The sequence below is a fragment of the Sceloporus occidentalis genome, unplaced genomic scaffold (assembly GCF_023333645.1).
Source record: "Sceloporus occidentalis isolate IW3139 unplaced genomic scaffold, rSceOcc1.0.p SCAF_386, whole genome shotgun sequence".
NCBI lineage: Eukaryota > Metazoa > Chordata > Lepidosauria > Squamata > Phrynosomatidae > Sceloporus > Sceloporus occidentalis.
Genome location: NW_028317366.1, coordinates 23,421 through 50,860, shown reverse-complemented (window position 1 = coordinate 50,860; position 27,440 = coordinate 23,421). Strand labels below are relative to the sequence as shown.

Sequence of the window (27,440 nt, the reverse complement as noted above, 5' to 3'; positions counted from 1 at the left end):
GCTTTGCAAGAGGTCGCAGCGCTCTGGACTTCCAGCACTGAAATGGTTAATCTGTTTCTCTGAGCTTGTAAAGGTGCAATCCAAGGCTTTACATTAGTGGTTTTTACATTTTCACGATACCTTGTGATGTCACACCAGCCCCATATGCAAATTTACTGTTAGCGTAGATAATTTGAATATTAAACAGACCCTCTGATAAGACACTTTCTTTATTATATATTATAAATAATATATATATTAATAATAATATATAAAGAAAAACAATGTGTATATATATATATATATATGTATATATATGAGTTCTCGCTCTGTTATCTGATACTCTGATCTACTAAAAGAACCCCCCGGCTCCTTATCATACTGACGGTGGGGAACAATAGAATGACTCGGTCTTAATCTACTAACTGGAGACTCTGACTAATGAAAGTCTATAGAGGAACGGACTTCATTAGCACTGCCATAAAGCGTCGGCTCAGTACAGAGAAAGTCACCCAAAATATCACATGACTGTTAACAAGTTGGGCCTCCAGGTCTGCAGATAAATGGGGCAAAATTATATAAAACCAGGTTTTTGTCACCACCCGGCATTACTGTATACAGCGCTGGGGGGGGTTATATTACTGTATACAGCGCTCGGGAGGGGGGGTTATATTACTGTATACAGCGCTGGGGGGTTATATTACTGTATACAGCGCTGGGGGGGGTTATATTACTGTATACAGCGCTGGGGGGGTTATATTACTGTATACACCGCTGGGGGTTTATATTACTGTATACACCACTGGGGGGGTTATATTACTGTATACAGCGCTGGGGGGTTATATTACTGTATACAGCGCTGGGGGGTTATATTACTGTATACAGCGCTGGGGGTTATATTACTGTATACAGCGCTGGGGGGGTTATATTACTGTATACAGCACTTGGGGGGTTATATTACTGTATGCAGTGCTGGGGGGTTATATTACTGTATACAGCGCTGGGGGGGTTATATTACTGTATACAGCGCTGGGGGGGTTATATTACTGTATACAGCGCTGCGGGGGGTTATATTACTGTATACAGCGCTGGGGGGGGTTATATTACTGTATACAGCGCTGGGGGTGTATATTACTGTATACACCGCTGGGGGGGTTATATTACTGTATACAGCGCTGGGGGGGTATTATTGTATACGGGATTTTTTATTCCCATGGGACATACTGCTCTGAATGCCGTTGGATTGCACCTTTTATTAAGCAATTTATTAGTATGGATTTTTTTGCTGTGAGTTATTAAACCCGCGCATGCACTAACTGGTGTGTGCGGCCACCTCTGAGTCGCTGGGGTTATGTATAAAAAGTTAGTCTTTTGGAAATTTGTCGTGGCATCACTGGATGTGATGGGTTGCCATGGTGATAACACATTTGAAGTGAGAATCAGAATAATTTTTCATACATACCCCATTTTTTTCAGCAGGAATGACAGAGTTGTGAGCACAACGGAGGAATTCTAATTAAAATGTTTAATGCCAGTCAGCGGGGTTTGATCTTGTAAAATCTGGTGGTCTGCTCTCTTGGATCTACTGAATCTACTTTGCGTTTTCTGTATCTGCTTCCTTCTGCCCCTTTTAATCTTTAACCCTTTCTCTGTTTTCTGCCCTACCTGCCCTGTCCTTTGTCTTTCGCACCCCGTATCATTTGCCCGTTCTGCAGCCGGGAACCTCAAGCTTCAACAAGCCTTGTGCCCCATGGACCCCTTGGAGATTAAGGCGGACGTCCACTGGACACATGTCCTCAGTGTTCAGGAGGAGCGGGAAGGGGTTAATGCGGAGGGAGGAGATCTGAGTGTGTCTTCCCCTTCTAAAGGTAACTCTCCCACCGGACCACCCGGTAATAGGGTCCCCCGCAGGGAGGGGGGATGTGAGCCCACGATAATAGACCGTAGGCACGGCTTGAATTCCGCATCCGACATCCTAAAGTTCTAGAATCAAACCATTGACTACAAGAGTTGCGCATGCACCACCTAGAATGCGGCCCTTACTCATGCTTCTTTGGCCCTTTAAATTCCACGTTTTGTCTTTAAATCTGTATTTTGTTTTAAACGTTTTCCCAACGATGCTCTAACACCTCTGACACAACGACCCCCTATCATGCACAGTCAACGACAGGTTGAGCATGCTGGGAGTTGTAGTCCAGTTGCTGTTGTGGCGCCACAAACGATCCGTCTATGTATTTCTTTAATGCTTTATAACCCGTTATTTAAAGAGGGTGCCCTTTAAGTGCTGTCTAGAGCTTTATTTGCAGAAAGTTGCTCTTTGAAAGCCACATCCATCATTTTCCGTTAACGTTTCTTCCACGTGTGAATTATTTTTAATCGTTGTTTTTCTGTTTTAGTTCTTCGTCGTCGTTTTAATGTATTTTTTTCCCCCTAAGAGAGAAACCTTCAACACACCGAAAAATAAATTTAGGGAAACTGTATATGTGTTTAGTTAGTGTATACATATATAAATCTATTATTTTATTATTTTTATTTTATTTTTTTGTATGGCTTATGAAATAAAAAAAATAATAATAAAAAAAATGATAAAAAAAATAAACATTTTTTTTTTTAATTTGCCAACAAAAATAAACATTTTTTTTTAATTTGCCATAGAGCTTAATCTTCCCTCCCACCATCATGATCCCGTAAGAGCGTGGCTGGAATCCATTTCTGGAGGTAGAGACAGAAAAAAAAATATGAAAAAACCCCCCCACTTTCCTTTTCTGCTGCATCCTGTTAAAAGCTTTTGTGGATATATTTTTAGACAAAATCTGCAATTTGCTTATTTGTGTCCACGCTGGCTGCAGCTCCCGCCACGTTTCTGTCCTCATAGTGCATGATAAAAATATCCGTCCGCTCCCGTGCTGAAGGGGGGATTTTTCAGCAGTTTTTTGGGGGGCATCGCAGTCTCGATAAAACGCCTCGCACGTATTTGTCGCTTCCTCGTAACGCTTCTAAAACGCTGCTCCAGTCCTCCTTGCGACTGTTCCGGGTTCAAGTGGCCAGAAAACGTCTAATTCTGGATGATTTATAAAATAATTTTGGGTGACCGACGCGTTTTTCATCCACATAATATTTAAAGTGAACCGATTTTAGTTTTTTTTTTTTTTTTTTTTTTTTTATTATTTCCTTTTACGTCATTAAGAACAATAAAAGAATCTTACAGAGAATCCACATTTTTGGAATTTTGGTACAGACTACAAATACACGTCCATAAGTTCCGTGGCCTTTTCTGGCTGCATGGGGAAGGCTTTGCTAGCCGATATATATCGCCGTGCCGTAGATAATGTCCGATCGAAGCCGACGAGCACATCTGATAAATACAGCGTTAAGTTCACTTTGGAATCTCTGGCCATTGGAGCTGATCGATTGCTTGTGTTAATCCGTTACTATCTTACTAACCTTTGGCTGCCGCGTCTCCATGTCTGGCGACGAGTAGGGATTCACGTCTTTTATTTTGTGCTTTACATTTATTGATCTATACTTTAACCAATAACCTGCTGGTGTCGCGTATAGACTGAGACTCTATGTTCATTAACTCAGTAGGTGATGAAGTCCCTGTAAACTCGAGACACTTTGTGAACTGTTGTGAAAAATTAACTTTTCTTTGTTTTAAAATCCTAGCTTCCTGTTAATGATTTAATTTTTTTTTTTACTTTTGTAAAACTCCAAAACAAAAAAAAATATTATAGGTGTCTTACAGGTTAATATTTCAATAAGGGGTCTTTTTAATGGGAGGCTTGCATTAGGCAGCCTTGGGATAGATCCCTTACCAACAGCAAAAAAAAACAACTAATCAGTAATATACTTTAAAAGCCCGTATAATATAATACGGCTGCACAAGGCGGACTTTGCAGTGCGTTTTAAACCCCCCCCGCGGTGGGACGAGAGAAAGGTGATACTCTGCAGTACTAACTGAGTTTGCGCTGGGTTTGCTTCCGTGTTATTTTCGGTCATTGCAAGATCTTCGCTGTTCCTGATTTCCTTCCCTTGCTCCTTAGCATGGTTTTTCCCTTTCATACCTGTTTGCCCCGCTTTTCCCTTTACCCCGTCTCTCTTTCTTTATCCCTTAACTCTAAGCCTTCTGCTTCCAATCCCCTGCTCCCTTTTGTTCTTATCCCCCAATCTTTGCCCTTTCTTTCTTTGGACCCTGTTGTCTTCTGCCACCCTGCACCCTCCCCACCCCCACCTTACCCCTGGGCCATGTTGTCCTCTCCTACCACCCCACTCCTGGGACATGTTGTCCTCTTCTACCACCCCACCCCTGGGCCATGTTGTCCTCTTCTACCACCCCACCCCTGGGCCATGTTGTCCTCTTTTCCAACCCCATCCCTAGAATCTTGTCCTCCTCTTCCACGTCTGGTCCTTGCACCTTTCCCCACCGAACCCATGGGCCCTGCCGTCTTCTCCTCCCACCTCCTGATCTTGCTCTCTCTGCGCCATGTCCCGCTATTTATTATGGCAACTCCTTGTTTTTCACGTTCTTCTCTCCTCCTCGTTCTGCTCCCTCAGCTCCATGTGAGGAAGGAGAAGCAGAGGAGGACGAGTTGGGCACAGGTCCTGCAGAAGCTGAAGCAGGAATGGATGGGGATACCTCTGCAGATCTTGGTGATGGTATGTGGGCTTCTTGCTTCGGGAACGCGGTTATGAGCTAAACTGTAAGCGATCCCTGACCAGAGTACCACTGAATACTCCGATTTGGCTCTAATGTCCTTCTCTCATATTATCTGCATATCGTTTTTGTTTCTACACACTAAGTGCCAGTTACTGAACAAATATAACAGTAGTAACTCAATAAAAATGTCCAACTCCAAAGGTCTTCTAAGTTGATAGCATAGCCCTTCAAGAACCTGACCATGACCATGACCATGACCTAACCTCGTGGATTTCTGCTCCTCTACCTCCCCGTTTCGTCAGATGATGATATTCCGTCGGACGCCGAGGCTGCTGAGAGATTCCCGCAGTCCGAGAAGATGACGTTGAAACTGGATTTAGACGACGAACCACCGTTTGTGCTGCCGAAGCAGGGTATGGACTTTTCAGAAGATTCCACAGCTCTATCTATATCTGCCTTATAAACTATTACAAATACTCAGTATTTTGAGCAATACGTTGTTTTTGTTTGTGCATCTGCAATTCCAGACAAATTTTTTGGCCCGGTCACAACAACTCCAGATGACGGTATAAGGTCCGTGATCCAAACTCCAAGGGAGGAAAAAGAAAAGGTAAGAGTACAAAAGAATGAATTATGGCTAGGGTGTGTTCTCTCCCTTCCAGCCTCCGACCTTTCTGTTTTATGTTCATCCTCGCTTTATGGCGGGGTGTTGTGAGGTTCCAGACCTTTTCTTCACATGGCTCCCCGGGCAGTAGGAAAGGATTGCTATAACATTTTAATGCACTTGACCGATCGTGAAAGAAAGACTTAGTTTTCCTCTCTGGGGATCGGTCTTTGTTAATTTGTTACTACACCACATCCGATTAAAACAGCTTGTAAAATGTTGCTAATTATCCAATTGAAGAGCGCAGGGAGCGCACTTACATTCCGTTTCGCTGCAACGACCCATTTAATTTAAACTGTGTTTTATTATTATGAACGAGTTCATAGTAAAAGCTGCAAGCCAAGACCCAACATGTTTGAATACTTGTCGGCCTTCTTCAGGAAGCAGCCTGTCCTTGTTAACGGACAGACAATATGACCATTGTTTGTTTTTTGGCAGCTTTTATTATTATTATTATTATTATTATTATTATTATTAGCCTCGGCTTTTTAAATAAATGAAAAGGTAGCAAAAACTATTTAGGCCATTTAAATAGAAAGGAGAAAGAATGGTTCAAGTAATCAGAGAATAATGTCTGCTCCTCCCAAAAGAAGACAATGAGATCTCTGACCAAATAGTCATTATAGTGATGCGTGCGTAATATTCTTCTCTAGAATCTGTTCTTTCTTTGTCGGTTCTTCTCTTTTTTTCTAAGCATGGGACGGCCATAGGACTGTGCTAGGCTTGATGCCACGAACGGCGTTTATGTGTCGGCAAATTCTTTGTTTCCGTTCTGTATTTTGCCGAAGGGGGCAAGTGTTAATAGGGGATCGTTTTAAATTCGCAGGTTCCTCTGGTGTCTCCTCTAGAACCAAAGTCTGCTCGGGAGAGATTCTTTCAAGATCTCCTCTTGCCGGAAACCACCAGCGCCAAAGCAGAGTCTCCGGTTGAGGTTAATAAGAAGACCCCTCTTTCTCCAGTTCGCTCCCAGCCGATAGCGTCACAAGAGCTTGTACCCGTGTCACCCGTGAAATCTCCATCTGTCTTACCTCCTGCAAGGTCACTTCAGTCACCGACCGTCCCTATTTGCTCGCAGCCTTTGCCATCCACAGATGTAGCCATCACCACTCCTGCCAAGCCACCTGTATGTCTCCAACCAACTCCTGTTATCACGTCTACTCCTCTGGCTAAACTGCCCTTTACAGACGCTGTCATGGAAGCTGAGAAACCGACCAGCCCCAACGCAGAAGAGGCGCTCAAACGCATTGACCTCATCGAGGAGTTCTGGATGAAGAGCGCAGAGATCCGACGCAGTCTAGGGCTGACCCCTATTGATAGAAGTCAGACGCCAGAAGTCAGCTTCCCTGCTGTTGTGTCCACTACTCCTAAAACAGAGCTTTCGAAGCCCAGTGCTGAAGAACTGAAGTCTCCTGTGAAGCCACAACTTATTCCCAGGAAACTCAATCCAAACAGGCTAGATATTGATTTACTTTCGCCTCTGACCCCAATATCACCTTCTGATAAGGAGCTGAAGAGCTCAGAAGGGGAGAGGAAGGACATTTCAACCAGTTCTGGCTTGGGTCTCAATGGTAGCCACTCAAACACCCGCACTGCAGGCAGTGAAAGCTTCAACACTTCAGACTCGGCCATGCTTACGCCTCCCTCAAGCCCTCCTCCTCCTCCACCACAAGGGGAAGAACCGGCTACTCTCCGCCGAAACCGGGCATCTTGGCAGAATGCGCCCGAGTCGCTTCCACCGCCTGTCCACACCAAGGCCAAGTCTCCTGAAACTCCACAGCCCGCATCGACGGTTGAAGATGTGCGAAAGTCTTTTGTCGAGAGTGTAGACGAGATCCCGTTTGCAGATGATGTCGAGGACACGTACGATGAAAGGACAGATAACTCCAGCCTCCAGGAGAGATTTTTTACCCCTCCGACCAGCCTCATAAAACCAATGAGAAAAGGCGTTGGTAAGGAAAATGGCGGACTTCCGTCCTCACTGGAGAGGGGGCATCACAGAAAGAGAGAACTCCCACAGGTCACTCCAGAGGCCAAGGAACGAGCCGAGGAGAGGATGAGGGCAAGGGAGAAGTCTGTAAAGAGTCAGGCCCTGCGGGACGCAATGGCACAGCAGTTGGACAAGATGAAGCATCTTCCAACTACATCAGCTGCCACGTCATCTAAAGGGTCATCCACCATCCTTGCCAGCGAACTCTACTCAGATGTGCCCAAGACCAGAGTTAAACCTGATGCACCCACTTTGAAACTAGAGAGCCCAAATGAGACGCTGCTTTCTTCTCCAGCTGCCGAAGGCTCCGTCACCTCATCAGAAGGTTCGGGTGGCAAACCCAAAAAGAGACCTTCAATCTTCTCTCCGCGTAAGAAGGAGAAAAAATCAAAGGGAGAAGCCAGTCAACTTTCCGATAAGCAGGAAGATGGCACTAAGCCCAAGTCATTATGGAAGTCTGTCTTCTCTGGATATAAGAAGGAGAAGAAGAAGAAGACGGCAGAGGACAAGTCTTCTCCGAGTACCCCTTCTAGCAGCACCACTGTGGACTCGGGGAAAGGCAAAGTGGCCAATATGGCTCGCGGAGCAGGTATTATTCACTGGCGTTTTTATTCCAATCTATGACCTTCTCTTGTAGGAGGCATCGACATGCTTTTCAAAATATCCGATCGCATATGTTTGTTTAGATCTTGACGTTAAACTCTGCTTCTTGTTTCTTAGATCTTGCCTTTAGACGTCACCTGAGCTTCTCAGAGGACTCTGATGTGTCCAGCGACGACGTTCTTGAGAAATCATCCCAGAAATCCAAGAGGGAGGTAAGATAGTATTCACTAACACACACTTTCAGAGCTTCTTGATAATAGCCTCTTAAAATATTCTGTGGAAGAACGTGGAACTCTGCTCTTAAGATTAGAACCCCCCCCCCCCCCATTCTACCTCTTCTAAGGATCGCCATTCTACTTTTAAGTACAGTAGCAAAATGAGACGGGTATCACGGTATAGATCAAGAGGAACAGATGCATTAAAATTATCGTTGTGTCTGTGTGCGTGACTGTATGGATCGACTGCGACCTCCTAACAGAATGTATACTCGCAAGAGCAAGGCTTTCTCCTCTGTCTCTGTCTTATGATCATCCACATCATTGCTAGTGCTGTATTTCACCTTAATTGTAACAACGCTACGGAATCCACTGAAGCTCTCGAAATAAAATGGAGTCGTAATTATTATAGGGGGAAAGTCATTTGGACATCACCATGGAGCCATGTACGCTAATACGTTGTTTGACATTAAGCCAATTCGTTTGCTTTCATGGTCAAATCCTCCGGGGCATCGTTGCTGGTAGTAAGCAGAGGTTTAGATCTGATTATGGATTTAGATAAGATTTAAATAGTCTATAGATTTTGCAGCTTTTGATGCATTGTCTCCAAGGGAGGCTCAGCTTTAAAGGATCTGTAAGGGATAATTTTACATGGACAGAGAACCGATTAAAGGAATAATAATGAGAAAGTGTCTTCTCCTTTTTTTTATTATTATGTTTGTGATGACACCAAATAGTTAAGCGTTATAAATTCAGCTCATCAGGAGTGATCTTATTAAATTGGGAGAATGGTCAGAGAAGGGACTGATGAGATTCAGTGTTAATAAATGTAATGTTATGCATTTGGGTAGTCTGGCAGATTATTTCAACGCGGATAGGACTGCGCGGCACTGTTGAGTGCAGACGGTCCCTTCCTAGGGAGTGGGATTAAGGATGCTGTTGGGCAATGGCCCCCACCCTTTCCCTTACTCACACTCAACATAATACTGTATGATGTCATGCACAGAGATTAATGCAGTGACATCATGGAGCATTCTGCCCTCAGAATTCCCTTTTCCTCCCCTGTTCTTTTTGATTTCTGTGACTCTGGTATCGTGCCTCTTTCCCCGGATGACCTCTGCCCCTGTCCTCTGGATAGTGCATAATTACCCCCGGCATGGCTTCTGGTGTCCTCTTCTGTGGTCTTGGCCATCTTGTCATTCTGCCTCCCAGCTAGAAATGGCCATATTTTAAAAACAGAAAAAGAAAGTTTCTGGCCAGGATTTCCGTGGATGTTTCCATCAGATGACTTTTACAGCGAAACAGATGCCGTTGTGTTAATATCACCCCCCCCCCCGACCTTCCTTATAGAAATAACTGCATGTATGTGTATGTAATATATATATATATATATATATATATATATATATATATATATATATATATATATAATTTGTGTGTTTAATTTTTTATTTTATCATTCTTTCTTCTACTAATTTAAAATCACGTAATGCTTCTTTCTTTGTTTTCCTCCTCCGATTCTCTCAGTATTATCCTGACCCCTTCGAGTTTCAGCCGTACAGAGAAGAGGTAGATTAATCAAAGCATTAGCATTCTTCCCTTTAATGTATGGTCTCACAGAGCCGCTGGAAAAGTCACTTTTTTAACCATAACGCAATTAAATATTTTTTCACGCTCCGTGGGACCTCTCGCTCTGTATACCCCCCTATTCCCCCCCGTCTATTTAATTACTTTCCCCTGGATGTATAGGCATCGGATTCTTCGTAGCTTATTTATAAACCACAATTCCCGTGCAAAGTTCTAAAAGGGATCCTACGACTGCAGCAGCCAATCGAATGTTCCGGTCGATTGGACCATTGTTTTTTGTTGCTACGGTAATAAACCCACTTTGCACCAGAATAGCTCCATTTTTTAGGACCTGCTTCTAGATAAATATCCTTAATGTGATTAGATTAGATTCTGTATCATAGTGATTGCTCATTCCGTGGCTAACATAGTGTTTGTGACCCGCGCATGTACTAACCAGGACCCCGATTCCCGAGCCTGACGTTCTCCCCACGCTGATTCAATATAATACCAATGCGTCGGGTGTTCTTACCATAGATACCCCCACACATCCCGGCAAAGGCCATTCCGTAGGTTGCCATATTGCGTTTCCATACTAGATACCCTATACCGGCCCTTAACCCAGCGACCGTCTCGGCTTCTGTCTTTTTGTTCTAATTTATTTATGTATACGTTTTTACCATCTTTGCTGTCTCGGAGTCCGCGCGCGGAGTGCTGCTTACCAAACAACCGGAAATTAATATTTTCAAATCTAAATCTAACAGAAATGTACTTTAGAAACCGGAGGGACACGCAGAATATTCCCTGCTATTAACGTAAATGGCGTCATACAATGCGTGTCTCTTGCATGGTATAACCAGCTATGGGTTCGTAACCCCCCCCCCCCGCGCACGCGCGGCGGGCTCCAGACGCAAAGCAGGCGTTTTATGCCTTATTAATAATTCATGTGTATTCATTTCATTTTGCTTCATTTCTCCCAACCCCTTCCGCCCCGTGTTGTGTTAGTCGGTGTATGTGCCTCATGCCTTGGCTTTCAGGAGATCGTACTCATCAAAGGTAGTGACATCATTTTAATTTCCTCGCTGTCACTTTTTAACTCTGGATCTTTTATTCCTCCTCCTGCTTTTCCGCTGCCTTTGAGCGGTGGGTTCTGCAGCTTCCGTTCCCCTTCTCGTTGTCGTCTAACTGGTATAACCCTATTCGATGACTACTACATTCAAATCATTTCTATGTTCTAAGTTCTAGAGCATGCTAAATCGTTCCGCTGTCTATTTATGTAGTTTTTGGTTAATGTACATTTTTGTCACCTGCCTAATTGGCGCCTAAGATGATAACGGGGCCAATCCATTCCAAACCTCTATTAGTTCTAATTGCCTTTGGCATTAAAGGGGCACCGCCACCTAAACAGGGCTATAGCTAGAGTGTAATAACCTGGAAAACAGCCCATGCATTGCAAAACTGTGAAGAAAAAGGAAAATAGATCACGTCCCTGATTTGTAAATTAGCCATTTATCATTGCAGGTCATTTATTTGCATATGGTGTTATTCTCTCTAGAAGACATTGCAAACTAATTTGAAATATTTTTTAATTATTTTTTTTTTATTATTTAAATGTCCTTGTCCTTGAGTGACCCCAAACTTTTGATTGGTAGTGTAAGCGAGGACAGAACCCCTGATTCTTTATTCCGTATGTAACGTAGGATTTGTGACTCTCCTCCTTTCCCGTTAGAAAACCTACACTGAAGAAGAACTAAACGCCAAGCTTACAAAACGAGTTCAGAAGGCCGCCCGCCGGCAGGCGAAGCAAGAGGAGCTGAAGAGATTACACAGAGCACAGGTACGAGACCTCGGGGCGATGGGATTAAAGCATTCTTTATGTATATCACAATATATGGTACTCGTTCGCTCTCATATCCCATGGGATTTACAGACATTTTTGTCGGGTTTCACTTTTTCTATAGATTATTCAGCGTCAATTAGAACAAGTAGAGGAGAAGCAGAGGCAGCTTGAAGAACGAGGTGTGGCGGTTGAGAAAGCCCTCCGCGGAGAAGCAGGTATTTGTCCCCCTATAGCGGTCATTATATATATATATATATATATATATATATATATATATATATATATATATATATATATATATATATATATCCAACAAGTCTTGGTCTGATTTGGCTTTCGTTGTGTTCCGTCATGGAGGTTGGACGCGTCCTACGTATTTATTCCTAAAACCAGTAGGTCACGAGACATCAGTCCCATCAACGGGCTTAGAGAGAACTTGGATCCACATAACTTGTGAAAACAAAGAAGAAAAAAAGAGCGACAGAGATACAGGGCCGCGCAGCTCAAAGCGTTTATAGACAGCTATGGCGTGTATCGGAATTCTAGAGGTCAGAGGCAAAGAAGGAAACCCCGCTGCTTAGGCAGAACTCGTTCCTTTTTATTCCGAACCAATACTACCTTCAGGTTCTCGCTCTTCCACTTTGAAGTTAAAATGTGTGGGGAAAAATATAAAAGGCAGAAACAAGGAAAAAAATTGTCATAGGGGTGAAAAATGCACTAATTTGCACTTTTTAACAATTTCAATTAGCCTTTTTTTTTAAAATTACCCTTCCATAAATCTGTGTTGTGATACTAATTACGTTAACTACTCTGTAAAGCCTACAAATGGGGCATCTTTAATCTTCAATGCTTAATAACACCCCAGACTTCCCCCCCCTTCCCCTGGTGTTGGTACAACCCAAGTATTTTTATATGGTCACTTGCTTATAGCGGTCATCGTTAGGATATTCCTGTGCATTTTATCTTAGTTATAGTTTTCTAATTGACTAAAAAGTAAAATGTATCAACCAATCAGAAACCTCCCTGGTATCGATCTATAAGGTGGATATATACTCGAAGGATTCGAATGGCTTGGTAGTTACTATGGAAGCGTTCTGAGCCAATCCTTTTAAAGAAGATCCTGGCCAGTTACATTTGTCTGAAATTCACAGGGGTGTTTGAGGTGTCTTGGAAAGTCAGACACACTGATATCATCATCATCATCATCATCATCATCATCAATAATAAAAATAATCATTTTTTATTTTCTGTATTTTTTTAATGCGATTTACTGTCTTAGTCAATAACAACCTAACCCTGTAACCTCACTGAACCGTCCGCGGATCCCTCTGCTCTGACAATCCCATGCGTGAGCGCTTTAGTTGCGAGATTAAATTTAAGAGATTAAATTAATTAATGGTTTTATGTCTTTTTTTTTTTTTGTTCTGTTTGTTTAGATTTTGCTTACTTGATGGAAAATTCTTATCCCTCTTTGAATAATCTATATGGATTTCTAGCATTATTTAACCGAATTCTGCTGATATTTATCGTCCATAAATAGGAACTTCACCCTTTTATTTATTATTTTTGTTTTATATAAAAAAAAAAAAAATATTTGTAAAGAAAACACTGTATAATGGGATTATTAGGTCGATGTTCCGTGTACCTGCGTAAACATACTTATTGATGTATGTATTGATAAGCATACCCTGCTCTGGGAGTTCCCAGCCGGTTGGGGGGGGGTTCCCCTGACAGCGGTGGGCTTTTTTTTTTCTGCCACTTTTACATTTTTCACAAATGTGCCAATTTCTGTAATTTTATTTATTTATTTTTGCGTCACGGCCCCATTAAGGTAATCCGCTTGGGTAACCTCCGTTATCTCAGTCCCCCAAGCCCAAAAGCTGCTGCCATAATACCCCCCGGGGCCCTGGCCAATTCGGAGCGGGGCCTGTCTGCTTCCTCTCCATCTTGCGGCATTCCAGGTTGGACAACAGCGCCCATCCGGCCTTACTCAGAGAGAGAATGATGGGAATTGAAGTCTTAATGGCCGGAGGTGCCACTAGTTGCCCAGACCCCTGTGCACAGTTTATCTTGCATGTGTTTTTGCCTGTTCATTGATCTCTGTCTCTACTACTACTTTGGTGCTTGTCTTGATGTGTTATTTTCATTGTTTTCAAAATTCTCAACATATCTCCCCAATTATTACTTTCCCTCTCCCACTTTATCTTCATTTCGCGCATGGTCTCTCTTGATTGTATTTATTTATTTTTTTTCTCCACCTTGGTTTTTTTCCTCCTGCTTTTAACTTTTATCTCTGGAATTCAATGCTTGCTGTCTGTCTGGTTGGCGGATTTCTATAATGTTCTTCCCGATTCCTTATTGTAGACTATTGGGGAGAGTCATGTTACAGTGACCTCATCGATTTGCATCTGGGTGGTACGTATGGCCAAATCACACCCCAGTACTAACCAGCAAACTCCCCCAAATATTACTTTACTCCCTCCTTCCCCAAAAATCCTCTCCCCTCTAATCCCCCCTAATCATGAAACAACAAGAAGAATTAATCCGATAGTCCAATTACACACCAAGTTCTTCTGAGAAGTCCTGGTACAGTCCACAGGTCCTTACATGCAAATGAACTAGAGTGATTAATTTGCATATGCTGCCTTACGTGATGTCATGTAGGGTGACTAATTTATTCTGCTAATAAAAAAATGTTAGTTTTGGCCAAAATTTTTGGCCAAAATAGCGCTAAGATAGGTATGGGGTTTAATGTTGGTTTGGATAATATCACAGGTACTTTTAGAACCCCGGAAAAGGTTTACACGGACATACATGCGCAGTGAATTGGCTACTAAACCAACGCATGCTGTGATTCTGTGCCGTGTATTAATCTGTGTTCCCACGTGCCGTGCGGGGAGGAATAGAGGCAGGAATAGGCAGCCTCCGACACTCCAGAATGGGATCGATTAACTAAACGCGGAGCTTACAGGAGAACAATGTTTTCAAACATTTATAAATGGGCTGACCCGGTTGGCTTCTCTGGTGAGGGCTGAACTGGCCCTGTATAATGTATAGGTAATAGAGGAAGACCGGTCATTACATGACCTCCTCAGTCCTAACAGGACCAGTTACTTGCAGGTTTAGTTGATGCAGCCCTATGATTCCTTGGTGCTAGGGGTTGCCTTGTCCCTTTTCTAGTAAGAATGGCTGAAGAGGAACAAGTCTCCGGCTTTTAATGAACCATAACTCCCATCAACCCTTGCAAGACGAGCAGTTTAATAACACATTTAATATAATATCTGAAATATTTCCTGCGTGTTAATGCTTGTTTTGGAGCATGGGAATGGGAGAACTTTGTATTCATAGAGTGAAACCCCCTGCAATTTTTATCACACCTTATTAGATCTCTCTCTTATATTGTCGTAACAGTATTTTTACCGATGTATCTTACTTCTGGGGAGGAATAAAATGCCCTTTTGCGTACATATGGCATTTTATGTTGGCTTCAAAAAGAAGAAGCGAATGAATAATAAGCCATCAGGATCTCCTTTGCCGCCGTCATATGGAGGCTGGGAAATAAGCCGCGTATTTAAAGTCATTATAAGGAATCCTCTGTCGAGAGATATGTTTGTCACCTGAATCCAAGGAGGCATCAGCCAGGAGGGGCTAAATTATATTTTAGCTCTCCAAATCAATGTGCATGAATAATGTATGTTTTGTGCTGTGGAGTGCTAAAATATGATCCTTAATGGGGAAGGGGTTAATATGTTTTTAAAATTTGTATACTTTATAATAGATTCGTATTTTATTATGTTTTTAAATTATAATGCAGACACAGGTATATTACCCCATACTGCACTCCCCCCCCCCTGTTATTTTTATTATCCATTGACATCAATTAAGCACAAGCTATGAAATGGATAGGTGTGGAGGGAAGCTTAACGGTTCATCTTGCGTCAGACCCTTTGTGTTAAGCAGCGGCGGGGTCCGTAGACCATCACGCTGCTCTTTATGTGGTCGGCAGGTGCTTCGCGCATGGGATTGCCAGACTGATGAGGGGTCAGGACTTCCAAAGATGGTTCATCATTCGAGGGCGTTAGAGGGTCATTAGACTCTTAAATGGTTAAGCGCAAAACATAGGGAGGCTGATACAAATGTAACCCTTTTTTGCTAAGGCAGTTGGTGGGCTTCAGTGACTCTCAGCCAGCCACTTGGTGTGAGCAGCCCCTATCCTCATCTCCAGTAAAGTGATAGGAATTGTAGTCTATTGGAGATCTACAGGGATCCCTGCTGCGGCAGCAACAGGGATAATCAGCCAGTGGAGGTTACCTTTAATGCGGTATTAAACTGTACCGGCAAACTTCCCACCGGATCCGAGCGACTCGAGGCTCCTCCTCCTCCTCCTTCTCCGAGCAAATGCTTGTACTTCTTCGTATCGTGTTTTATTTTCCAACCTTCTTCTTGTTGTTTCCGGTTTTCTCTCTCACTCTCTGTCCTTTTTTGCTTTCTCTTCTCTGTTTTCTTCCCTTCCCCTTGTACCTGTTTCACGCCTGCCCCGCACTTTCCTCCTCCGTCCCATTCTTATTCTTTCAAGTCGATCCCTTTGCTGGGACTCCACGCCGTAGACCTCTCTCCTTCTGCCCTTGCTGTGCACACGAAGGTAATGTAGCTTTGCGCAAGATCGCCTTCCCAGCGCGCGCTGCCCCGTGGCATGTGATTGTCGCATAACACCCGACGTTACATACATGCAACTCCTGCTTTACCTACCATCCTCTGAGCGACTCCGCGCGCTACATGTGACCCGTGAATTATACAATAGCAAAGTCTGAACCTCCTGAATATAAGAGATAGACGTGTTGCCCTGGCACTCGCATGGAATTAGGAAATAATATCCAACCCGTAGGGAGGGAATAGCACATATGAAGACAGATTTAACGGGCTTTGTAAAAGGGCTGTAGGTAGCAACTGGGTGGGGCTTCCTAAAAATGGGTGTAGCCAACATTTAGCCCCAGTAAACTTTTCATCCAGTCCCCTTAGGGGACTGTGGTTCTGCCCATGAGGAACGAATGTACACGCCCCTGATTAAGGCTTGTGCTACCTTTCACTAGACCATTAGGGTTCCGGCCACGGATTTCTATTGTACCTTAAACTGATTAATATCTTATAATAAACATTAAGACTACTTCCATATGCTGAGGATGGTAGGGTTGGAGATGAGACTTAGACTTGACCATAGACTTGAATCTGGGCATATGTTATATTGTGTGATGTATGAGGGTGTCACGGACGGAGAGTGAGATCTCCATTATCTGTTAATTATAATGCCACTGTTTCTAGAGACGCCGCTTGTTCATAGTTGGAAGTATTCTAGACCATCCAAGGGTCTTGGGTTATGAAACCAAAGGAGGGGTTGTATGGCGTAAGACTGTATGGAGCTATAGAAGGAGCTTACTTGGGGTATATGGAGCAGTAGGACATGCTAAAGGAACTTGTTTTATTGAGTAGTAATAGCTATGTAGGAAACAATAGGAATAGCGTATGGATTTAGACTTAGACGTGGAAAACCAGATCCTTAGAGCCATGAAATTTGTAGTTTAATTAGATATTTTCTGCTGGAGAATTAATAGATCAAGAGGGTACATAATTTCATGCCCCCCCCCCCAAAATCAAATTTGTATTTTTCTGTATTTCTTACTATGCAAATAGCTGCAAAATCCTTATCCAGTCTGCACCGTAGCCCAAGCAAAGAAGGTATTAACTACCGCATTGAGTCATAGCCGCGTCATGCAGCATCGGACCCCCTGTGTTTGTACATGGAGCCCCTTCCTCCCCTGTTGGCCGTGTTCCCCTGTTGGCCGTGTTCCCCTGTTGGCCGTGTTCCCCTGTTGGCCGTGTTCCCCTGTTGGCCGTGTTCCCCTGTTGGCCGTGTTCCCCTGTTGGCCGTGTTCCCCTGTTGGCCGTGTTCCCCTGTTGGCCGTGTTCCCCTGTTGGCCGTGTTCCCCTGTTGGCCGTGTTCCCCTGTTGGCCGTGTTCCGCTGTTGGCCGTGTTCCGTGTGCTCATCTTTCATCATGTTGTGCTTTGTGTTTATTATTTGCTCCATCCCGTGCATTAAATACCCCACATACCCACACCATTTTTTCTTTCTTTATTAACCTTCAGTATGTGTTACAGGCATGAGTAAGAAAGATGATCCCAAACTGATGCAAGAATGGTTCCGCCTGGTGCAGGAGAAAAACACACTCGTGCGCTACGAATCTGAGCTTATGATATTGTAAGTTTTTCGGGGGGAGGACAGTGTACAGTTCCAAAAATGTTTGGTTTTCTCTCCGGGTCCAGGAGGAAATTAAGAAGCCCTAATACTTCAGTCCCTTTAAATGTTTAAAAGTCCCTTCACCGCCCATCATTACAAAGGCATTCAAATCCCAGCAGTTAAAGTGAAGCAGTTTTTTTATATATATATATATATATATATATATATATATAATGTCTTCTGTAATCTGCCGACGGCCAGGCCAGACCACAGAGTAGCGTCGGGCGTTTGATCCGGCGATGGGCTACTTGAGCCGTTGGATAACGCAGGTAGCCGAGGTCACGGATCAGAGAGTCGCTGAGATGTGTTTTCCTTCTGTCCGCAGCGCCCGCGAGCTGGAGCTTGAAGACCGGCAGAGCCGCCTGCAGCAGGAGCTGCGCGAACGCATGGCCGTGGAAGGTACGTGCGACGGCTGCCATCCGCTCGTAGCCAGGATCATCAGACTACATCTCCCATCATCCTCATCACACCCGGTCTCACAAAAATAAGACATTTTGACCCAGGGTTATAAATATATGGTGTTTTTCCAATATAATAGTTTAGTTTAGCCCCACGTGGAAATAGAAGCACTAAAATGCATTTATCCGCTAAACGCTACAAGAATGGGAAAAGTTAAGTCTATGAGAAATGATGTCGTCATTTTTTATACAAAGCTCCCTTCATGATGTAAGGACAGGGGGTGTGCGGAGGGCATTAAGGATATGAGACAGGGGCAATGAGTTAAGATATGTTGTACGAGGCGTAGATAGGGCTGCCAGATACTGAAAGCCACTTACTCTCCTCCGCAGATCATTTAAAGACCGAACAGGAGCTGGCGGACGAGAAGAGAATTTTGAACGAGATGCTGGACGTGGTGGAGCAGAGGGACGCCTTGGTGGCTTTGTTGGAGGAGCAGAGACTTCGCGAGAAGGAAGAGGACAAAGACCTCGAGGAAGTCATGTTATCTAAAGGTTTCAACTTGAATTGGTCCTGAAAACTCCTCGTCATCCTCCTCTTACTGCCGAGACAACATCAGGAGCTCCTGACGTCCCGACGGCGTTTTGCTCGCGTGGCGTGGGTCGAGCGGCACTTCCAGAGCGGATATCGGTGCGTGGCGGGCCCCGGCAGCTGCCGTACGTTACAGAAAGGAGATACTGTTACACGAGCCATATCGTAAAACGAAACCGCCCTCCAGAATGTCGGAGAACGGGCTCAAGCCGCGGTTCTAACTCAGGTTTACATTATGCTGCCATTTCTAGTGGTGCTGGGTATGACCACGTTTGACTTTCGCCTGGGAACTGTCGAGATGCTTTTGGCCACTAGGTGGCAACCAGACTGTTTTTCAGGCTGCCGTGACCTGCTTGGGAAAAATTATATATATTTTTTTTATATATAGTTTTGTTTTAGTTTGATTTGATTTTTTATTTTTTTTGTTTGTTTTTTTTAATTTTTATTTTTTTTTAAGATCACACAATAGTGAAAAATTATAAGCCTCTCCAAGACAAAAAAAATAATTTATTATTCACTTTATTTTCTAACCTGAATAATTTATTTAACCCCCAAAAAATATAAAAATATTTTAAGAGGATTTTATTTCTGACCTATGAGCCGGAGACATTGTTGAGATCTATGTGATCAGAAGTGCAACGCAAAGCCGTCTTCACTGCCTCCTGATATACGGACCCCCACACCCAGCACCCTCAGCTAACAGTATCCGGCTAGTGTGCCCCTTGTTTTAAATGGGATTTCTTTTTAACCCTTTTGATCACAGGACGGATTGCGATCACAATCCGCTTGCAATCGTGGGGTTAACATTTGCCTTTAAAAAAAAAAACAACAAAAAACCCCACCAGGGACGATGTATCAATGGAGGAGATTTCCTGAAGGATTTGTAAGAAGAAAACGTGGCTACTCGCAGCCGCAGATTGTACCGATTTTGTTCTTCCATTATTATTATTTTTTTATCGTAGGCCTTAACCCCTGCAATGCTGAAAGGCCACAAGCATCATGTGTGTAGCAGACCCTATCGGCACTGCGGGGGGTTAAGGGCAAAAAAAAAAATGTAATATGTCCTGGCACAGACAGTGTCGTGATTGTGGCTCCAAAGTGACTGATTTCACAGATAACGTGTGTGTTTGTGTGTGGTTTTTGGTTTTTTTTTTAACCCCTCACTGCACAGTGGTCTTTGCAGCAAATTGTTAAGTAGGATTGTACGTTTGCTGCTGCTGGTTGCCGACTTGGTCACAACAGTCTCGGTGAAAGGCGCAAGTCAAGCCGACCCTCTCCCAGACAGCCCTGAATTAGTGCAGGGGGTGGTTTTAGTGGCGTTCGCGTCCCCCGACTCCGTGCGTGACGCCGAGGAACGGAGAAGCTAGAAATAAATACCCCGATTTACAAAAGTAATCTAATTAACCCCTAAGGGGGGCATCTGTGAACTTTAGGGGTGGTTAAGTTAGCGCCGCTGGAAGCAATGGACACCAATAGCCTCCGGGGCAGTTCTGCGTTTCTTTTATAATATATATATATATATAATAGGATAAGACTGAATGTTAACCCTTTCTGTGCTGCAAAGACCAGCTGTTTTAATTTAGAATTCTACGAATATCACATTTCTGTATGAATATTAATGTAGTGCTTTCATCGCCGGTTACTCATTCTGATGGACACGATGTTTTTTGTTTTTTTTTAAACCATTTAACTCATTGCTGCGTCTCCTCTGCCCCATCGGCCATGGCTGGGGGTGATGTGAATTGTTGCTCATCCATCCACACATTTCAGAAGCCACGTAACCATCGCGTTTAAAGGGATTCTGTCGCCTAAGCGTTCCTCGTGTATCAGTGTGAATAAAGTGCACGTTGGGCTCCCGCAATGCATTGTATGGATCAAAAGGAACCTCTTTTTTTGTGTCTTGCCTCTGTGTGACATCATCGTGCGCCCACATATGCTAATCAACTGCCATGATATGCTGTGATGTCACAGGGGATGAGGTCAAACAAATTAACATTGTTTCTTCCCACTTCCTCTGTACCTAATTTGCCTAAAAATTATCTATAAATTGCTTTTACGCTTATATTGACACTGTGTGCGCGCTGTTTAGGTGACATGGTCCATTTAAATGTGATTTTTCTCTGTCCCAGTTGTTTCGTGGGACCCGTCTCTGTATGAATCTTCCCCCTCCGTCCGTTTTTCCCGAACTCCTACACTCCCGAGAGTTTGCTCAAAACACTGTTTTCACTTTTTTTTTTTTGTCGATTAACTTATTTTTTAATACTTGAAAGAAGAGTTGCTGTTTTATACATAAAGGTTCAGAAGAATGTATCTGCGTGTTTTGTCTTTATTTCTGGACTTGGGCAATAAGCCCCACTCTCCTGTGACAATGGGAATAATTAAGGGGGGGTAACTGGTCAGTGTGTCCCAGGGAAAAGTGTGTGTGAGTGTGAGCGTGCGTTGGATGAGTGTCTGTATGTTTGGGTGTCTGATCGGCTGGGATGTTCTTGGCTCCGATCCCAGAATGTGATCCAACTTGCTGATGGATCCAGGAGTCAGACCTCGGGTGTACAGCTGGCACGTGGTACTCGCGTACCTTCTGATGGCACGTACTTTCCTTCTGATATTCTCTTTTATGCTGGAAATTCCTAATCCGGCTCTAACGAGGTCAGTTAAAAAAAATAAAAATAGGCAGTTTTGTCTATTAAAATAACATGAAATGGATCAGAAATCCAGCGCATCGGCACCCCGACCGGTCTCAGCAGCCCCAAACTGCAATGCTCTGCGTGTTCTGACTCCTTTCTATCGCTGTATGTGTAATATATATATATATAATGTTATGGCTGATCGCTGTATATGTATATATATATATATATATATTTACTCACAGAGTCCATTGCACACCATTCCAAATATTCCAAGCCCGGTGCTAGTAACCAGCAGTTTCCATATAAAACACTTTCAAAAAGATGGTCAGCACTCTAGGTCTTTAAATTGACAATTTCATTTTATTCAAAGTCAAGTCGACGTTTCAGTCATTACTGACTTTCATCATATATATATGTGTTATTGCTATATGTGTAATATATAGATATATGTTATGGCTGATCGCTGTGTATATATATATATATATATATATATATATATATATATAATGTTATGGCTGATCGCTGTATATATATATATATGTGTTATTGCTGTATGTTTAATATATAGATATATGTTATGGCTGATCACTGTATATATATATATGTGTTATTGCTGTATGTGTAATATATAGATATATGTTATGGTTGATCGCTGTATATATATATAGATATATGTGTGTTATTGCTATATGTGTAATATATGGATATATGTTATGGCTGATCGCTGTGTATATATATAATATGGCTGATCGCTGTGTATATATATATGTTATTGCTGTATGTTACCGGCTGTTACCCTAAATGCCTAAAAAGGCTAAAGATGTGAAGGACTTGGGTGATAAACCTGGGCAATAAAACGTCCCTCGATATTCTGGTTTCTGTAGACGGCGATCGCTCGTCTGTCGTCACGTTTTCTACGCTTGAGTTTCCCTTTGTCAGACGCTCGGCCGGTTGTGTAAGAACCCGGCGGCTCCCGCTGACCCCGCGAGGCGAAGGTCCGCTTAACATTATCTGCAAAATTGCAACATAAGATAAAAACGGCTGTTGTTTTAGCAGCACAGGCGGTGGGCAACCAGGTCACCCGGCGGACCTTTAACCTGCGGGCAGGACACTACAGAAACAGAATCTGGTGGCAGATCGGCCCCATTCGGCCCCCATCTAGTCGTCCATTTCTCCTGCTGTAAAGACTCAAACCTTAATCAGTCGTTGGTCTCGTCTTAGATTCAGGAGCCGTATGTCTACCCCATGCATGTTTAATACCCTCACTGGATTACCCTCTACCACCTCTGCTGGGAGGCTGTTCCACTTACCTACTAACCCCTCTGTAAAGTACATGGAAGCCTCCACATCGTGAGGGAGGCATGAACAAGATATCTCTGCCAACACATTAAGTATGACGTGGGGGTAACAAAGTGGCTTCTTGTCTGGGGTGGTATTTGGATCACCGGGCAAGTTGTCAGTTTGCCATTGGCCGTTAGAGGGTTGTACTTGCCGGTCCCTGCGCTCCAGCAGCAGGTCGGGCCCCGCGGTGTGCAGCCACACCTTGCATCAGTATAAACAGTTAATCAACCGCTTAGTCATCCCCTGACGGACCGACGCTGGTGGAATTTCCACGGGACGTCGAGGCTCGGATATCACAGTTTGGCTTCGTGGACTCTGCGCCGGCGAAGGAGCGCGAACAAAACAAACAAACAGCGTGAAGGAGCGCGACCCGAACAAAACAAACAAACAGCGTGATTTTATGATCCCGATTAATCGTCTCAGCTGATTTACTGGCAGCCGTTAAAAAAATAGTCATAAAACTGTCATAACTTCCAGGAAACCCCATAACCTCCCATAACACCTCGTACCTTACTTGGTCTCGTCTTAGATTCAGGAGCTGTATGTCTATCCCATGCATGTTTAAATCCCCTCGCTGTATTACCCTCTACCACCTCTGCTGGGAGGCTGTTCCACTTACCTACCACCCCTTTATAAATACTTTCTCGCATTCCTTCTAACTTCATACCATCTAGACGAGGCAGTAGGCTGAAGTAATGTACGTTGAGTCTTATTTTCACATACGAATAAACGATATAAATGGGGTGATGTTCCCAAATAAAGTGTGTGTGTGTGTGTGTGTGTGTGTATGCATGAGTGCGTGTGTGTGTGCGTGTGTGTGTGTGTGTGTGTGTGTGTGTACGTGCTTGTAAGATACTTTGTGGTCTTACAACGTACAATACTTGAGTTCCTTTAAGTTTGGCGTCTAACAGCAGATGATATCACATCCATGTCCGCTAAACCTTAGTGTGATGTGATGTCATAGCAGGCGCATTGCGATATGCTACATCCCTGTGTAAGCCCCTTTAAGCATGCGCAGTTGTGAGCATTAGATGTAGGACTTTAGCTTAGCCAGCTGGTGAGCAGGTCACAAATCAGTTTGTCAGGACTGTCCCGGACACGTTGAGACTGCTGGCAACTATGTCATAATATGAAGAAAGCACTATATCAGTGCAGAGGCAGCTTCCAGGCTCTTTCTCGGGGTGGAAGTGAAGCAACAGCCCCCGCGCTTCCTCCGTGGTGTAATCCGAGATTCACAATTTCACAACATTTTACACCAAAATGTAATGTACTTTATATAAAAATTAACCTGGTTTTATCTTATTTTCTCCCAATAAACCCCCTTTATCTGCAGACCGTTGCTGTCAGTCATGTGATATTTTGGGTGACTTTCCCGGCTCAAACACCACACTGAGCTGATGCTTTATGGCAATGCTAATGAAGTCAGTTCCTCCATAGACTTTCATTAGTCAGAGAGTCCGGCTGGGTGATTAAGACTGAGCCATTCTATTGTTCCCCACAGGCAGAGTATGATAATGAGTCGGGGTGTTGGTTTAGTATATTGGGGATCAGATAATAAAGAACTATATTTCTCGTAAGCTGCTTAAATGTGATATTAGTGATAAAAGAATAATACTGAAGAAAATTATATAATATATATATTTCTGGCAAAGATTTATTTCTGATGATTCTTTTCATTCCATCGTTTTCTGCTCCTTTTTAAAGTAGAGCTTTAAAAAAATTCCCTGCTTTTCATTTTAAAAATCTGATTGTAAGCTCCTGGGAGCAGGATCCTCTCTGCCCAATGTGTCGGCCCGTCTTGGTCTGCCGGTTCTAGTTTTCTCAGACCCTTCGAACGTAGGGACTGTAAGAAGCGCTGCGGGAATTTGTGGGGCTATATAATAATAACAATCGGTTCACACCGGACGCTGTATGCACTCCCGTCAATCCCAGCAGCCGCTGTGGATTTCATAGACATACATTAACCCCATAGTAACCGCTGCACGATGTGACATCACTTGTTTCGAGGTTAACACATTATGATGTCGCATATCCCCTGGTTGCTATATCACAGCGGAAATCTCTCCTTGAGCACAGGTGACGTCGTTCAGAATGTCTTTGGCTCTAGAGGCAATAGAATCTTTGTGACGGGCTATTAAAGGGTTAATATCTCCGGTGTCTCGAAGTCATTTAGAAAGTATTGAGGTTTTTAGGAAAAACGTGAATTGCCGGTAAACCCGGAGGCGCCACGTGGCGCGGTTACGGTTTTAAATCCATCCTGCCCTGCTTTCTATACCGGTTATACCCGGATCCCTTGCCATCACGCTCCACAGGGGGCATTTCACAGGGGTAATTAACCCCCTGAGTCCTGGAGAGCAGAGCTTTTATACACAGGGGGGAGGTTGGAGTGTTACTGTTCCTTTAAGAGGCGGGGCCTGGGAGTGTGTGGACATAAAAGGGGGCCGGGTAGGAAGCAGGAAGAAGACCTGGAACAGAGCGGGCAGCGGGAGTCGGACCGGCTGCCTCCATACACAGTGAGTGCGTTATTTGCTGGCAAACGAGGGGGGATGTCTGCGCCTTTAACGCTTCGGGGTACCGGCAGGGGGGGCATTCCGTGTTTTCGCACACGCTAGCCGCACGTGTTGGACGGGGCCACGTATTATACACGCCGGTCCCTGGAGCTCATGTATGAGACTCGAGTCTCCTGTCGGGCCGGGCGGCTTTATCGTCTCCATACCTGTGTGTTGCCCCCCCTGAGTCCCCCGGTTTTTACCCCAAGTCTCGGGGGGTCACGCGTTCTGGAGCGACTTCTTCATGTTCTCCTCTGATTTAATGATATCTGAGCATCGTGATTGGCGCGTTTCTCGCCTTATATCACAACTGGAATCCCTGATTGAATACAGGTGACTTCATTCAGAATATCTTTGCCTTCCGAGTCACTATTAGAACCGTTTGTAAGGAATGTAAGGAAGCTTTAGTTTATAGAGGGGGTGGTGGATTAAGTAGAACAGCCTCCCAGCAGAAGTGGTAGAGGGTAATACAGTGAGGATATTAAACATACGGCTCCTGAATCTAAGACGAGACCAACAACTGATTAAGGTTTGAGAAACTGGCGATTAGACGGGGGCCGAATGGGGGCCGATCTGTGTTTCTATGTAATGTTTTTGCGCCCCCACTGCCTAGGTTGGCACTACAGGCGAATCGGGGGTTTATTAACCAACATGAGAAGCTGTATAAAGGAGGCGGCAGATTTAACTTCTCCCACCTAATAAACCTTAATTTTAAGGTTTCTGCGGTCGTTATCTTAAGCGTCCAATCACAGCTCGCCACCCACTTTCTCTTATTGGCAGAACGGGTGCCCGCGGTGCCCACGACCCGATCCCCGCCTCCGTGTGACATCGTTTACCGGCCCTTTAAATGACGTCACAGCATTCTAAAAATAAAAGCTGCTGTTCCACTCAGCACGTTAACCGCGCACACCTCAACCTATCAGCGCCTGCTTGGGTGTCACATGACAATTAGGTGTTCCCGACAGAAATGATCAAACAGGAAAAAAATTTCAAATGCTGGATTTAGTTACAAAAAATGTCAGATATTTGTATTTGTAGCGCATATTAATATAATATAATAATCATCATTTTCTTTCTCTGGAGACTCTATGTAGCGACTCGCTAAAATTGTTACCCAAATGGCTCCAATACCGGTCGTCATGGAAACCTTGATCATTCTTTTAAGATGCATTTAATTGAGTCCCCTGCATTCAAGCAGGGATATCAACCAATAACATACTGGGAGCCAAAGCACCAACTGGGAGTCTTCTATATGATCGCAGCGTGTGTGACCCCCAGAATCTGCCCCTTACCCCCCTGAGAGTTCCCCGGTATGGTGCGGATATGGTGGTAATGAGCCGGTTGGGGGGGATCTCCCTGGTTTCCAGCAGGGGCACAGGCGGAGGGGGGGGGTGGTGGATCGCGTAATGGCTCTGTAGTACACTGCGGCCATCCCATATTGTAGCCAAATTTGCATATTCTGTGGCTAGGAAATCCCAAAATAGCCATTTTCTTTTCTGGTGAAAAATAATTAAAAGCGGATGTATTTTCCGTTGGGGGGGGCGCTGTTAATTTTAAAGGGCCAGCGGTGGCGCATTCTCGTCCCAGGCTAATCTATACAGCTGCTTGCTGTGCAGGAGATGAACCCTGAGGGTTCCTAGGTAAGCATAGGTTAAATTAGGTACAGGAGTAAGTCACCTGTAGTAAAGCAGGGATTCCAGCTGTGATATAGCAGTGAGAAACCCCACCATCAGGACGCTCGGAAATCAGTAGATTACGAAGGGATCGGCTCCCGACTGTGTGGCCGTGAGAATTCACCCGGAGACCCTGAGATTGGGGTGAAGACCCCTGAGACTCCGGGGCCACCCTGGACATCTCTCCGGGGTAAAAAGCCACAATTTACTTATTTATGTATTAAATGAGTTAGAACAGGCAGCGGGGGGGGGGGATTTCCCTTCCCCGGGGAAACCTCAATCGGCGCTTCTGCGGATGATGATTAATCTGCCCACGTCTCACAAGGTATATATATCTTGGGCTGAGTGCTAGTAGTAGTTGACGCATTAAACCGCTTCCACCGCCCACGTAAAAACCGAACTCTCTTCCCAGCAAAGGTAAGAAAAAAAAAAGCATCATTTTGTGGTGGTTTTGTGTTT

At 44.0% G+C, this 27,440-nt stretch overlaps 1 protein-coding gene across 1 annotated transcript in view; it reads left to right on the top strand.

Annotated features, from left to right (window-relative positions):
* LOC149273302 (F-actin-monooxygenase MICAL3-like) overlaps positions 1–18,777 on the top strand; it is a 42,513-nt gene extending 23,736 nt beyond the window's left edge. The window contains exons 21-30 of the mRNA XM_089506462.1: positions 1,695–1,847; positions 4,534–4,635; positions 4,939–5,049; positions 6,149–7,876; positions 8,008–8,102; positions 11,401–11,508; positions 11,633–11,726; positions 17,666–17,765; positions 18,130–18,203; positions 18,593–18,777. Coding sequence (XP_089362588.1) covers positions 1,695–1,847; positions 4,534–4,635; positions 4,939–5,049; positions 6,149–7,876; positions 8,008–8,102; positions 11,401–11,508; positions 11,633–11,726; positions 17,666–17,765; positions 18,130–18,203; positions 18,593–18,777 — 2,750 coding nt within the window. The remainder of the gene's footprint in view (positions 1–1,694; positions 1,848–4,533; positions 4,636–4,938; positions 5,050–6,148; positions 7,877–8,007; positions 8,103–11,400; positions 11,509–11,632; positions 11,727–17,665; positions 17,766–18,129; positions 18,204–18,592) is intronic.
* Positions 18,778–27,440: the final 8,663 nt, after the last annotated feature.